Below are 15,120 nucleotides of genomic sequence, written 5' to 3' on the forward strand. Positions count from 1 at the left end.
GCGGACATGTGAAAGAACATTTCAGGAAGAGGGAGTGGCAAGTGCAAAGGCCCCAGGGCAGAGAGGGTGCCTGGCAAGGAGAAGAAACAGCAAGGAGGCCAGTGGGGCTGACGCAGGGAGGAGGACAGGAGAGAAGTCAGGAGGTCACAGAGACAGAGCATGCCACAACTTGGGCTCACTGTCAGATTTTACTTCTACTCTGAGGAAGGTGGGAGCCATGGAGGGTGCTGAGCAGAGGAGGGACAAGGGCTGACTTGTTGTTAACAGGATCCCTGGCTTGAAGGGGTGGCAGAGCTGGGAAGGCACCGGGATTTTGTGAAGAGCCCTGCCAAGAGACCACAGCCCCTCCACTGTCACCTCGGAGACCAAGAACGCAGCTGTACCCAGAGATCTCTGTCAGGGAGGATGTGACGGGGGCTGCAGCAGATCTGCAAAGCTTGGCACTTCTCCCCAGGGCACCCATGGACCTTGCTGGGCCCATGCAAGCTTGCACTCGAGCAGGGAGCTCACTCCCACCCACCCACCCTCCCTGAGGCAGCAGAGACCTGGGGCCCCCTGTCTCTGAGGCTGCCCATCCCCGGGGCCGAATGTCCCTGGAGGAACAAGGAGAGGGTCTTACCTCTGGGGACAGAATGCACAGAGTTGGGGTCTGCGTCCTCCTTTGCCCAGGGATGGGGCAGAATCTGCGGCCGCTTGGGCAGTTCCTGGGTTGGGGGGGCCTGGGTGGCCTTGTGAGTTGATGTGGTTGGCGTGGTGTGGACACTGGGCTTGGCTGGGTCCCCGGGAGGGCCTGGCACGGCCTGCGACGGGACAAGACCTTCCATGCTTGCCCCCGACCCGGGCCGGGCTGCCTCCTGCCCCGTGCTGCGGAGAGTGGGCTGGGCGTCTGGGATGAGGTTCTCTTCTGGCCTGGCCCTGGCCTCTACTGGCTCCTCCTGGACCAGGAGTGGGGGCTCGGCTGGGCCCGTGGGGGGCGGCCCTTGGAGCCCCGTTTCCTCCTTCTCCTCTGCCTCTTCCCCCTCACTGGCCTCCATCACTCTCTTGGCTTTGGCCTGAGCAGGGGCTGGGGGGCCCAGGGCAGCTGCCGCCGTGGGCCTGGGGAGGGCGGCTGGCCATGGCGTCACCCGGATGGAGGCCGGTGGCTGACTCCCGCCTCCAAGGGCGGCCGGGACCCCTGCACCTGCCTGGAGCTCAGCCGCCAGGGCCGCCGCTGCTTCCGCCTCGGCCACCTCCTGGTCATAGCTGTAGGGGTCCTCGTAGTGCCGCACGGATTCGCCCTCCTCCCTGTCTGAGAAGTTTCCGGTGGCCGCGGCAGCAGCAGCTGGCAGGACCTCAGCATCTCCATCGCAGCCAGGGAGCTGGTAGCAGATGAGCTCGCCGCCGGCGTCGGGACAGTGGCAGGCCCGGCAGGGTGGCAGGTGCACGGTGTGGCCGGCGGGGTACTTGCGGCCACCGTGGACGCAGCCCACCTGGCCACACTGGGGGCAGCTGTCGGCCACCACCACAGCCTCGATGCAGTTGGGTGGCAGCTCCGGGCACAGCATGAACTGGCAGCTGATCTTGCCGCCGCCCAGCGGGCAGGAGCACTCCGTGCTGCCAAAGTCCACGAAGTAGGACTGGCCGGCGGGCACGCGGCCACGCACGAAACCGCCCTGCAGGCAATCGTAGTACTGGTAGCCCTCGCAGGAGCAGCCCCGCTGCACGCACGTGGCGCAGCAGGTGCCCGGCTCCAGCGCCTCCTCGATGCAGTTCTCCAGCGGCGGGCACTCGACGCCTGTGCAGTCCTGCTGGGGGGCCGCCGTGCCTCCACGTGGGCCCGTGGTCAGGGCCAGGGCCAAGGTCAGGGCCAGCCAGGGACCTCGGGGCAGCGTCATCGTCCCGCCGTCAGCTCGGGCACCTCCCTCTTCTCCAAAGCCCTGGGGGAGTTGGATAGAGGGCTCGTCAGCAGCTCCGGCAGGGGCACGCACACGTGCACACGGCACACACACACCGGGACCCAGCCTCAGGCACGTGCACGCCGTGTGTGCACACCAATGGGCTATAAGCATATTTCCTCACTCTTTGCACTGGCTCCCATGCACGCACACACCCAGCCACGTCTGCTCGGATGGACAAAGGCATGGCACGATGTCATCTGGGGGCTCACAGGCGCCACCGCCAACACAGCCCCATGTCTGTTCACGGCATGGACCACCCTCATCTTCATTCTGACATGGCAGGGTCGGGCTCTCCTGCCACAGTCACACACTCACACACACACAGCTGTACCCTCATTTAAACACACATACACACACAGAGCTGTGCCCTCACACACACACACAACTGTGATCTCACTCATGCATGTCACTCATAGTCACACTTGCTAACCAGGGCAAACACCCAGCAGGACACGGGTACCCTGGGTTTCCCACACCCCGGGGCCAGGCATGTGCCACACACACTGTCACTCACACAACCTGCCCCACAGTCTCCCGTGCACAATGTCAGACTGTCTCACACCCAGCCACGCTCACACTCCAGGCAAGGCACACCCACAGGTTGTCTTATCCCACGTGTGCACACGCGTTGCACACACACAACCACCCGAAAGATTTATCTCCCTAAAGAACCAGATTTTGCCCAGCCACCCGCCGAGAGGATCCGTGGTCAGTGGTCCAAGACGCTGGGCAGGAACGACTCCCCACAGAGACCCCACCACAAGTCCCAGGCTTTGGCACAGCCAACCAAGCCCCTAGTTGCAGCCTACCACAGACCCCAGGGCTCAGGAACACCCCAGGAGACCCCCCTGAACTGCAAGGTCAGCAACCAGAGGACGCTCCAGCCAACCACCTCCACCACAACAGCAAATGTAACCATCATTTCCAGAATTCTCCAGGACACCTTGCTGTCCCCTCCACACACACAGATCCAAGTCCAATGGCGTGCCCTCCACTCTTTTCTCTCTCTGTCACCACAGCCCAAGCCTCAGGCCCCATCTGACTTCCAGAACATTCCCCGGCCATCTCCCTGCCCCACCCCCATTCTACCCCCTTCCCTGACCCTAACACACCACTGCCCCAAACTCTGCTCCAGTTTTGTAACTGAGCAGTTAGGATTTAGTAGATGATTATGCTTTATGGATCATATAGATATTCTTTTTTACTTTCTGATATATTAGAATAGAGAGAGAGAAATACCTGAAATCTCTGAACTGTAATCCAAATGTCTTGATCTCTGATAACAATTGCATAGCAATAGACCCTTTATCTTGTGTTTGTAAAAACCTTGTGGCTGGCCCTCACCTATACCCTCTTATCCAGTTTTTCAACTTTATAGTCTTATGATCACTAAAGACAGCCCCTAATGTTTATTAATGAAGGGCCTTGTATCAGCCCAGAACTAACCCATCCCAATTCCAAGGCTATCCTGATAGACTGAGCTGTTCTAACCAAAATGGGCCCACCTGACATGTGCAGTAGCTTAAACTTTAACCTACAAGTCACCTATACCTCGTTATAATACTAAAAATCATGCTCATCATCATCTTAAGGCTGCAATCTTCTTACATACGTTCTGACTAAGCATGTAACCAATCTGCACATGCTCAATAATCATCATTTCTTAACCTCATCATCTTGAGCCATTGTGCTCATTATCCCAAAACCTGACTATCTTTTGATACTATAAAACTATCAAAGTTACTGCAGTTCGGGAGACAGATTTTTAGGCCAATAGGCTGTCTGATCTCCTGCTTCACACTTAGCTATAAACTCTTCCTCTCATTGAACCTCAGTGTCTCGGGAATTGATCATTTGAGTGCATCAGGCAGAGAACCCTCTGCTTTTGATCAGTATCAATTTGGTAACCCAGATGGGACAAAGATTTCTAAGAAACAAGGAGTCCAGCTGCCCGAAGTTCTGGAGCCCTGGCAGGGCAAGTAATCGGGCCTTTTGCGGCTGCCAGACTCTTAATCTAGGGGCTAGGCAACTGGGTTTTCCTCTGCTCTGTCAGCACTCCAGGCCCTCAGTGCCTTAAAAAGCTCCAAAGAGAGAAACAATTTCCAGTTCCAGGTACTGACATCTGACTGGGTGAGTCGGTCATCAAGGTAGAAGCGGATTGAGTCCCCTGGACCTGAGCTTGAGGCCCGGGGTCCTGCTTCCAGAGTGATCCCCCTTGCTCTGACCTCCACACCTTTCTGTTTTCTGGGATCCATTATACACAGGGTTTGAGGCCCTGCTCTGCATTTGTCTATACAGGCTTCAAGGCCATGCTCTGAGTTTGTCTGTTGAGTATACCCCTGGAAAATAAGTAATCCAACAATTAACTGGTATTTAATGAAATTAAGTATACCTGTTTAACTGTTAACTGGTATGTTACTTAGGTATAATAAGTGTTTAATGCCTGTTTAATTGTTAAAGGTGTGTTCAATCTAGTTATTAATCGGTGTGTTACTTAAATATACAGAAACTGCTAGGTATCTGTTTAAATTTGTTAGTTGGTATGTTATTGCATTTGTATTGTTAGCATGTTACTAACCGGTTACTGATTGTGGAAATTCTTTAAAAAGGGAAATTCTAATTCTAATAGCATTCCTGAATTAGAAAAATTAGAAAGATTTTAGTTACGAGCCTATGAGAAAAACAACAAAAATAGTTTACTTCTGTAACACAGTCTAGCCTCAGTATGATTTAGAATCAGGAAAGAAATGGCCTGAAAATGGTTCTAAAGAAAAGGACACTGTGTTACAGTAGACTTGTTCTGTAAAACAGCAGAAATGGGATGACACGATGTGTATTCAATCCTTTATTTGTCCCACTTAAAAGTGTATTTCTGTTTTTTGTGTGTGACTTTCTATTTGTGTCTGTCTGCTTGTTCAATGTATATTTTCATACCACCAGATGATAATAACAAATTAACAAAAAAATTATTAAAGAGCTCTATTTGAATTGCTTAAAGATAAATAAGTGCATATATAAATAAATTAGTACTGCTTATATATATATATTTATATTTATATTTATATATATATATATATATATATATATATATGTATGTATATATAAAAATTAGTACTCCTGGAGTCCCAGAGAAAAGGGAAAAAATACCCTCTAGGCACCAGGGTTCAAAGCCTTAGTACATGAAATCATTGTAAACAAACCTGCACATTAGAAAGAAACTGCCCCTGAAATTTCCTTAAGTCAGCAGAAGGATGTCAGAGGGCTGCCTCCAGAAACGGCAAAGGCGTTTTCCAATTGTCTGGGTCACAGCTTTAAGTGAAATAGATCTAATAACTGGAATCAATTAAAAGAAGTGGGTAAGAACTCTCATCAACACTAAGGCCACCTTAGGGATCTTAAATCCCACCACCCTCATTTAAAACTTTTAAAAGCAGGCCTCATTCTTTCTGTCTCACCAATCCCTGCCCTCAGGGCCTAACCAGCTAAGGCAGCTATGGGGAAAGGCTGGGTGCAGAAAGATGGGGGAGGCTGGACTTGGTTTAGAATTCTTTCCACTGGGTCTGGAGATTAGAAATGGTAGGCATAGAAGAAATGCTGCAGAATAGGCCATGTTTGTTCTGAAAGAATTCAGAATAAAAGTGTGGAGTTTTATCCTCAAGGATGTGTAGGACAAAGCCTGAGTGACTACGGAAAGTTGTAGAAGGTTTGTATAACGTTCATGTGTCCAAATTAATAGGATTGAAAGAGAAGATAAGTAACTTCTTAAAATTCCACTTAAAAAGTAGCCTAACTAGACAGGTTGCATAAACTGAGCAACGTACCTGGTAATGATGACATTTATATAAAATATAATAAAAATGAGGATATGCTGATGCTTCAAATATATCCTATTTAGGGAGTCAGTTGAGTTTAGTAAGAAATACAAATGAGATTTTTGTATCCTTAATTATCTGGATTTCAAAGAATCTGGCTTCTTCATTACTCTGCCATTTGTTGCCACTGTATACGGAAGAATCTGGACTTGTAGTGGCTTTGTTAATGTCAGTCCACATATTTTTGATGAGTATATTATATAATCAGGTTAGTAAGTACTGTCACGAATGGAGAAGACATAATGCTTGGCTTCAAGGAATTCATAGGCTAGTTGAATATACTTGTACCAGGGTATAGTATAAGACGGTAGTTTTTAAAGCACCTGCCAATTATCTTAAGGGAGTAAAAATGCTGGAGGAATTCAGGAAAAAAATAAAGCAGATAGATAAAGAATGACCTAGGGGAAGACCTCATAGAAGAGAAGATACCTGTAAGGTCTATGAATAAGAGAGTAGCATTTGAACAGGTGGAGCTCTGAACCAGTTTTTTAGAAGCTAAAACTTAAATTTTGTGAACTAACATATTCCTAGTATTATTTAGCACTTGAGAATAATGTTAAGAAAATGCTGAGTTTTTTCAGGATATAAATCCCTTAATTATTGAGGAGCTGATTGTATTTCAAACTTGGGCTCTTCTGACCTTTTGTGGTGCTAGACTGGACCAAGAGATTTTAGGCATATTGTGAAGTGTACCCATCTCTCTAAGAACAACAACCAGTTTCATTCCTCTACCCTATAATGTTGATGCCCCTTCTCAGCATGAAGAAGTTAGAAGAGTCGTCATCCAGACGTCCCTCAAGACTGAGAGAATGATCCAATGAGAGGGAAAAGTTGTAACTGAGAAGTTAGGATTTAGGGGATGATTATGATTGCTGAATTATTATATAGACATTCTTTTCTCCTTTCTTATATATTAGAATAGACAAAGGGAAATACCTGAAATCTCTGAACTATAATCCATCTGCCTTGATCTCCGATAATGACTGTATAACAATAGAGCCTTTATCTTGTGCCCTTGTTATTGTAAAAAACCTTGTGACTGGCCCTCACTTATACTCCCTTATCCAGTTTTTCAACTTTAGAGTCTTATGATTACTAAAGACAGCCCCTAATGTTTATTAATGAAAGGCCTTGTATCAGCCCAGAACTAACGCACCCAATTCCAAGGCTATCCTGATAGACAGAGCTGATCTAACCAAAATGGGCCTGCCTGACATGTGCAGTCACTTAGACTTCAACCTATAAGTGACCTATACCTCATTATAATACTAAAAATCATCCCCATCATCATATTAAGCCTGCCACTTTCTTTCATATGCTCTGTGACTAAGCATGTAATCAATCTGCGCATGCTCAGTAATCAGGTCACCTCTACTGACATCATCTGGGGCCACTGTGCTCCTCCTAAGACCTGCCCATCTCTTGATAGTATAAAACTATCAGAGTTACTGCTGTTTGGGGACACAGATTTTTAGGCCAATAGGCCATCCAATCTCCTGCTTTGCACCTACCAATAACCTCTTTCTTTGAAACCCCGGTGTCTCAGGAATTGGACATCTGAGCGCATCAGGCAGAGAATCCACCGCATTTGATCAGTATCAGTTTCCCACCTCCACCAGCAGCAAGATCCGAGTCCCCACACCTGGCATCCCAGCCCGGGAGGTGCCTCCCCGAACTTCCTCACTCCCCAGCCCTAAGTCCCGAATGCTCACTCAGGGCTCTCGTCTCCCACAGCTCCCTCCCCTTTATCTTCAACAAACCTCTCAAATGCCACCTTCTTAGCAAGTCATGACTCCCCCACCCCCACCCCTCCACCCTTGCAAATGTCATCATCCATTCCCCACACCCCCACTGTGACTTTGGGTGGCGAAGCCTGGCCCCAACCTAGACAGGATGTTCCAGAAAGCCACAGACAAGGGTCTTTCTCCAATGACTCCCAGCCCCCAACCCAGCGCCCAGCCCACACATCACGGATAACATTCCTAGTTACTTTACTAAAATCGTCTGATTACAGAAAAAAAAAAAAAAAAAAAACAATGAAGCAACATCTGCAGTAATTTAAATGCCTGTAATTTCAAGCCTAAAAATAATAGCTTTAATAAAGGTTTCTGGCGAAGAAGATGAGAAAGGAGGCACTGAGCCTGGCCACCACTGTTGTTTCTACAGAAAGCAGCCTGCGGGGCTGCCCGCCTCCTGGCCGAGCCCCAGGGCAAGGGCAGGGACAAAAATGACACAAACCATTTAAGGTTTCAGGGACCAGGGCAGCAAAGAGGGGATGACAGTCCAGGCTATCTCAGCCCCTGCTACCTTCACCGGAGGGTGCAGGGAAGCGGAAAAGCCTGGGTGGCTCCCAGATCCCCTGGTGCCCCGGCCCGATGAACCAGATTTGCTGAGCACCTACTTGGTGCCAGTCCCTGCTTTAGGAACTGGGGATTTATCAGTGAACAAGGCAGGCCTAGTCCCCTTCCTCCTGGTGGGTGGAGGCGGATAAACCCACACACAAATCAGTAGATAACTGAATGTCAACTAGTAATGAGTATAATGAAGAAACCAATGAACACAAGCAGGGAAAAGGGATAGAAAGGGACTGTGGTGGTGGTGGGCGGGGGGGGGGTGGGTGCTAGTATAGCCAGGAAAAATCAAGGGAGGCTTCCTGGAGGAGGTGACATTTGCACTGAGCCTTGAATGATCAGTGGAGATAGCCACGTAAGTGTCTAGAGGCAAAGTAGGTGAGGCAGAGGGAAGAGCAAGGGCAAAAGCCCTCAGGCAGGATGGAATAACCAAGAGTCAGAGTGAGAAAGAGATCAGCTGGGAGAAGTTATCAGCAGCCAGATGAAGCAGGGCTCCTGGGTGGTGGCAAGGGTTACTGGAAAAGGGAGCTCTGGAGCTTGGGAATGAAACAGGCATTCTAGGTGAAACAGGGGGACCGGGGAGGAGGGGGGTGGGCAGAGGAGGTGGGAAAGGGAATTCCAGTTGGACAGGTGTAAAAGAAAAGGAGTCAAGGACACGCCCAGGCACCTGGAAGGATGGAGTTGCCCGTTTCTGAGTCAAGGCTGCAGGATGGCCATGGATGGCGGGAAGATCTGGGGTGGCTCAGTGAAGCCTAGAAGATGTGAAGATGGTTAAGGGGCCCTTGGAGATGGGAGGCTGTGCCCAGGCAAGGCCCAGGGGCTGCAGAGTGCCTGGAATCCTAGGAACCAGCTCTGAGGGGCTCGAAGGCTGCAAATCCCTCTCCCAGTGGGGCACAGGGCTCCATAAAGCCACTAAGGAATCTGCTAAGGGGAGAGCCAGGCATGCAATCCCAACAGACAAAGAAAGTGCCCTCTTGGGTAGTGTCAAAGGCTGGGGTTGGGGTGTAAAGATGTCCTCCAGTGCACTCCCACAAGTGCCATTCAAGGAAGGAAATCTTTTCCAGACCTCTACCTCAAACCCCCTCCCACCTACATTTGCCTTTCCACCCATCACACGCACGCACGCACACATGCAGGCAGGCATGAACAATGCATCCCCGGAGGAAACTGTTCCTGCCAGAGGTCGGCGGAGTTCTCCCAGGGAAACTGCATTCCCAGCCAGCGCCAGCCCTGCCCTACCCTGCCGCCCACCACGCAATCTCGCCAAGTCTGGTCCTTTGTCTTCCTGCTCACCCTCGCGGCCTCCCTGGGTGGTCTGGCTTTTGGACACCCCCTTCCACCCAACACCTTCTGTCCACACCTGAGTGGTTCCATATCTTGTGTCCAACCACCCCCTCCTCCTAGGCCCAGGAAAATTATGGAGAGCATAAGGCTCCGGGCCCAAATCTGCATTCTCTGACTTGCTGTGTGACCCTGGGTGAGGTGCTAACCCTCTCTGAGCCTTGGTTTCTGCATCTATATAATAAAAAGATTCTACTATACCTTCGGTTGTGGTCTGGGGACCTGGAGGAATTAATAAGCCCATTTTGTTTAGCCCATACGGTGCATCTTTTAAGTTTTAAATTAGTTACCAGCATTAACAATGGGGAACATTCCCATCAAATTTCAGGTTTCTGATCTCTCTTGACAACTCTTAAGCTCTGGCCACACTGGGGCTGCAGAGCCCACCCTGCCCCTTCACTCACTGACATGCAGCTGGGAGTGTTTGAATTGATGGCCCCTGGGACAAAACCTATGCACCAAACTTGCACTCCCAGGCTTGCTCCCCACTGTGGCCCCGAGCTGGGAATGCTGATGTCCAGGGCCAATATTGAAGGCCTGATGGCCCCGCACAGCTGCTCGAGTCTCCTGGTGCTATCTGAAGGTTGTCTGCCCCAGGAAGGGGACCTGAGTGGCTGGGAAGTGTCCAGTGCAGAAGCCCAAGTGGGAAGGGGGTCAAGTCCCCTTGGGTGACTCCATGTGGAGAAAAGAAGCCCAAGGCAGCCCTGGCCCCACTGTCTCTGGCCCATGGGGGTGGGAGGTGAGATGGGGTGGGGGCTCAGATAGAATCCGTACATCTCAGTTCCATGTGGAGAAAGCTTTCTCCAGGTCAGGAATAGACAGGCTGCTGGGGAGTGGGAGGGAGCTCCCCGTCCCAGGAGATATGCAAGCAGGACTAGGGACATTCACACAAGTGAGAGATAGGAGGACATAATCTCTCTACTGCTCGTTCTACAGATTCAAATGTGACCCCGCAATCCCCTCCTGGGGGCTCCAATTGCTGTTCCCCCATGGCCTGTGGCGAGTGGCCTCCTGAGTGTCCACCCAGCTGCTGCAGACAGGACCCCCGCCAACTGGAGAGGCCCCTGAACAAAAAATAAAATGAAATGCAATCTGAAAAGAAGAGCTACGCCACACGGGGAGGGGTTGGGGAAGCGATCTGATCTCCCTGCAGGGGGAAGCCCTAGCAGCAGACTCTGGCTGGCAAACTAAGACCCTGGAAAGCTACCAGCTCGGGGCCAACTGGATCACGGGAGGCAGTGAACACGTCACCCAACCAGTCCTCCCAAGGTAGAGCCTCATGGAAGCAGAGAAATCCAAGTGGAAACACCGCCAGCTCTCCCCTTACACCTGCTGGACTGGCAAACGTTACAAAGCTCGCTAGTGCACACACCTTACTATTTATTATCATGAATTATTATTATAACACCCAGCTGGCCTAGGTGTTGACAGGTGTGGCAACCGGGAGAGAGGAATATATGCTGATTCAGCATACATCTCCTCCCTGACCCCGCAGCTCTGATCCCAAGCCTATCACTCAGAGACATTTGCACCAGGTCCACATGGGCCTGTCGTGGTCTCCAGGGGTCCCACTGGTAGTGGGAATTGACAGCAGGTGGAAACCACTGTGCCATTATTTTTTCAGCTGCCCATCCTGTATCAGCTCCCTGCCCTTCTCTACCTGCTTTGTACCTGGGCACTGACCTCCGATTGTATCATCTATATGCCCTCCTCCCTCTGGCATCCTGTGAGATTCAGCTGATGATCTCCCTAACAGGAGATCACAGGAAGACAGAGAGAGAAGTTGGGGTGTTTATTCCCCACTGCCTTTCCTGCTGAGCTGGGGCCTGGGGGTAGCTTGCTAAGACCCCACTCCTCCTCACCCCATGGGCACAGCCCCTGTTGGGGGGACCTTCTCCGATAGCTGCAGCCCTTATGGGCTCTGATAACTGCCCCTACTGAGCTTTTGGACAGCAGGGTGGGGTGGCAGTGGCTCCCTGCTGTTGCTAGCTCCTGGGTGTTGCACTGTTCTTATTGCACCGACTCTAAAACTCCCTGGGAGTGACCCTGTTTCCACCCAGGACCCCAAGAGATACATCCCCATGGAGGATGCCACGGCACTAGAAGCAAATGATTCAGCATATACAGAGCTGCACATGGGCCTTAAAAATAGAATGCTAAGTGGGAAAGGTAAGACACAGAACAAGAGACATACCCCGACACCATTCACATGAATTAAAAATGCATGCACCCCGCTTTTTAGTTTTTAGTGCACTGGAATAGCTAGAAGGAAATACCTGAAACTGTAGAATTGCAACCCAGTAGTCTTGATTCTTGAAGAAAATTGTATAACTACATAGCTTACACTGTGTGACCATGTGATTGTGAAAACTTTGTGGCTCCCACTCCCTTTATCCAGTGTATGGACAGATGAATAGAAAAATGAGGATAAAAAGTAAATGAATGGTAGGGAGGGATGGGGGGTATGGGATGTTTTGGGTGTTCTTTTTTACTTTAACTTTTATTTTTATTCTTTTTGGTGTGTGATAATGAAAATGTTCAAAAATTGATTGTGGTGAATGCACAACCATATAATGGTACTGTGAACAACTGATTGTACACCATGGATGACTGCATGGTATGTGAACATATCTCAATAATATTGAACTTAAAAAAATAAAAATGCATGCACCCAAAGCTGAAATACACATTTTGCAAGAGACAGGGTCAGACAGAAAGATACTCACTAAAAAGAACTGAATTGCTGCCTATTAGGGCGGGGGGAGCTACAATGGGGGACAAAGCTAAAGGGGAATAGCTAAACCAATAAAACAAGAGCTAGACCCTGCCCACAGAAAGATAATAGTGTGCTGCTAAGGGAGGAGTGTGATTAACTTAATTCTAAGCTCCTGAGATCTGGCTGAAAAAAAAAATCAAGCCAACAAAGAGAATCCTGAGTTCCAAATGGGCACCAGCAAGGGTTTCCAGTGGGCTGGCCCCACCCCGATCCAGCTGGGGGACAGGACATGCCCACATCTGGCCAATTCACAAAGTTCACCCCGCTCATGACTGGGATTGGCTTAAGGATGGGCGTGTGATGGAGCGTGTAAGCAACGAGAAAGCTTTGGCCAAGAGAGGTGTCTCACTGAGCCGGCTCGGGGACCAGCTTCTCAGAGGCAGAACAACTTCTGCCCATGGCCTTGAGACTCCAAGATCCAGGGAAGAACTGCAGAAGTGGGCTGGGGGTTGGGGAGAGGGATTGCTCTAGAGGACACGAGGCGAGAGACGCAACAGCCAATGCACGTGTGTCCTTGATCAGGCCTTAGTTTGAACAAACCAGCTGAGAAGAAGGGACATTCCCCAGGATGGACTATGGCAAGAAACAATGGCTCATTCTGTCAAGAGTCAGTTAGCAAATACCGGCATTTTTTAAAGATTAACACTTGGAATATCACCGGGTCTGTAAGACACTGTCACGGATTTTGGCAAGACAGATAGCTAAAGGCAATATGGCAAAAAGGTTCCCAGCAGTTAAACTTAGGGAGAGGCTGAGTGTCGGGGTGTCTCTTTAGAGGTCTCCTCCACAGTGGTTTGACAGTCTTGAAAAGGAAGAACCAGGAAGACAGCCAGATGGAAATGGAGCGTGCTAAGCCACCATTAAGGAGCACTGAATGCGCAGCAGCTGGGGGAGCACCCAGCCACGAGCGGTTGCCCTTGCACATCAGAGCCCTGGAAAGGCAGAGAAAGCCAGAGGGGCATGTGGAGAGGCAGGTGTCCAACCGGCCACAGCTTTTGGGGTTCGATGCTCAAACCAGATGGGGCGGGAGGGGATTCTGAGCTGGATGTGGGGTTCTCAGCCTGGTGGAATAGTCTCCTCTGCAGATGACCCCACTCTCCCACAGCCTCACCACCAAAGACAATGGAGGTATCCGGGACAGTCGAGTCAGAAATGCCTCAGGACGCTGCTCAAACCTCAGTTTCCCTAAAGCCCTGGCTGCCAGCTCTTCCTCTGTGCAGTCCCGGCTGCTGCCTGCTCCCCACTAATTACAAACATGCCTCCCCCCTCACACGGAGATCACACCACCTCATCTGAGCAAATAAACCCGGGCGCTCACCCATAGTAGGTCCCGGAGGAAGGCTCTCTGTACTGGGAGGGACATGGGAACATCAGGGCCACCTCCAGTGCTGTGACTGGTGAAAGCGGGGTGCCTGCTTAATCCAGTGTATGGACAGACAAGTGGGAAAATGGGGACACAAATTAGATGAAGAATAGGATGGGATGGAGGGGATGGAGAGTTTGGGGTGTTCTTTTTTGCTTTTATTTTTATTTTGGAGTAAGGAAAAGGTTCAAAAATTGATTCTGGTGATGAATGCACATCTGTATGATGGTGCTGTGAATAATTGATTGTACACTGCAGATGACTGTAGGGTGTGTGGATATATCTCAATTAAACTGTATTTTAAAAAGTAAATGAACAATGGGGAGGAGGAGGAGAATGGGATATTCTGGATCTTCTGTTTTTATTTTAACTTTTATTTTTTGGAATAATGAAAATGTTTAAAGATTTTGGTGATGAATGCTCAACTACAGGATGATACTGCGAACAACTGACTACTTTGGATGACTGTTATGTGAATGTATCTCAATAAAATTGCATTAAAAAAACAAAAAAAATCTAAATCAGTGTACCAAGTGATCCAATTCAACATAAAAAAAAAAAAAGTGGGGTGCCTGCCTTAGTGGGTGCACAGACCCAGCCTCAGATAACACTGACTCTTGTATTAAGAAAATTCGTACCTTTTCCAATTCTCTGATCCTTCTGCTGCTGACAAGGAGAACGTGGCCAGATTTAGCAAATGAAGATATGGGACACGCCGCTGAATTGGAATTTCAGAGAAACGAGTGATTTTTTAGCATTAGTACGTCCCATGCAATCATTGGGGTGTGCTTACTTATTCATACTTTTCCTAAAATCCCAATCTAACTGGGTGTCTGGTATCATTTTTATCTGCAAACCCTAGGCAGGAAGAAAGACTCAGGCTGGTGCTGGGGTGGCTTTAAAACTTTTCAAATATTTGCATGGACTTGCAAAAAGCTGGGGATGGTAAAATAGAAATAAGTATACAAAACACTGGTACACAGACAAGTTTTAAACAATCGATAACCTCTTGGCCAGCCCGGCAGCATCTCTGAAGGCAGCCACTGTCTCCAGAAGATTCTTCCAGACCCTGGCCCCTCCCCTCAAAACCCAATCAGAGGTTGGTCACAAACCAGTAGCCTGGGGTGGGGGAAGGGGCGTCTGGCCCTCGGACCGTGTTTGTGCAACCCGCATGGTACTTCCCGAATTCATGGCCAATATTAGCAAAATGAGAAAATTTCACATTGACGTCGGATTATCACATTCTCTAGGAAAATGAGAAGTGGGGCCCCACACTCCATCCCTCTCACCTCCATGATGGCAGGGGTTCAATCATCCAAAATGGAAGATCTACCTGGTCTCTCTCTGGCAGTCTCATGGGCTGCCTCGTTCCTCTCTCCAGTCTGCGCTGTCCTGGGCCTGAGCCTCTCCTGTCTACACCCAAAGAAGAGAGGCTCAGATAAGGTGGGATCCCTGCTCCCATCTGCTCCGGGACCACCTC

General features: G+C 49.7%; 1 protein-coding gene across 1 annotated transcript in view; it reads right to left on the reverse strand.

Annotated features, from left to right (window-relative positions):
- The window catches only part of FBLN2 (fibulin 2), a 100,928-nt gene that overhangs the window by 67,932 nt on the left and 17,876 nt on the right, over positions 1-15,120 (reverse strand). The window contains exon 2 of the mRNA XM_037802728.1: positions 620-1,916. Within this exon, the coding sequence (XP_037658656.1) occupies positions 620-1,874 (1,255 nt within the window). The 5' untranslated portion in view covers positions 1,875-1,916. The remainder of the gene's footprint in view (positions 1-619; positions 1,917-15,120) is intronic.

Source organism: Choloepus didactylus, chromosome 1 (genome assembly GCF_015220235.1).
Source record: "Choloepus didactylus isolate mChoDid1 chromosome 1, mChoDid1.pri, whole genome shotgun sequence".
Lineage (NCBI taxonomy): Eukaryota > Metazoa > Chordata > Mammalia > Pilosa > Megalonychidae > Choloepus > Choloepus didactylus.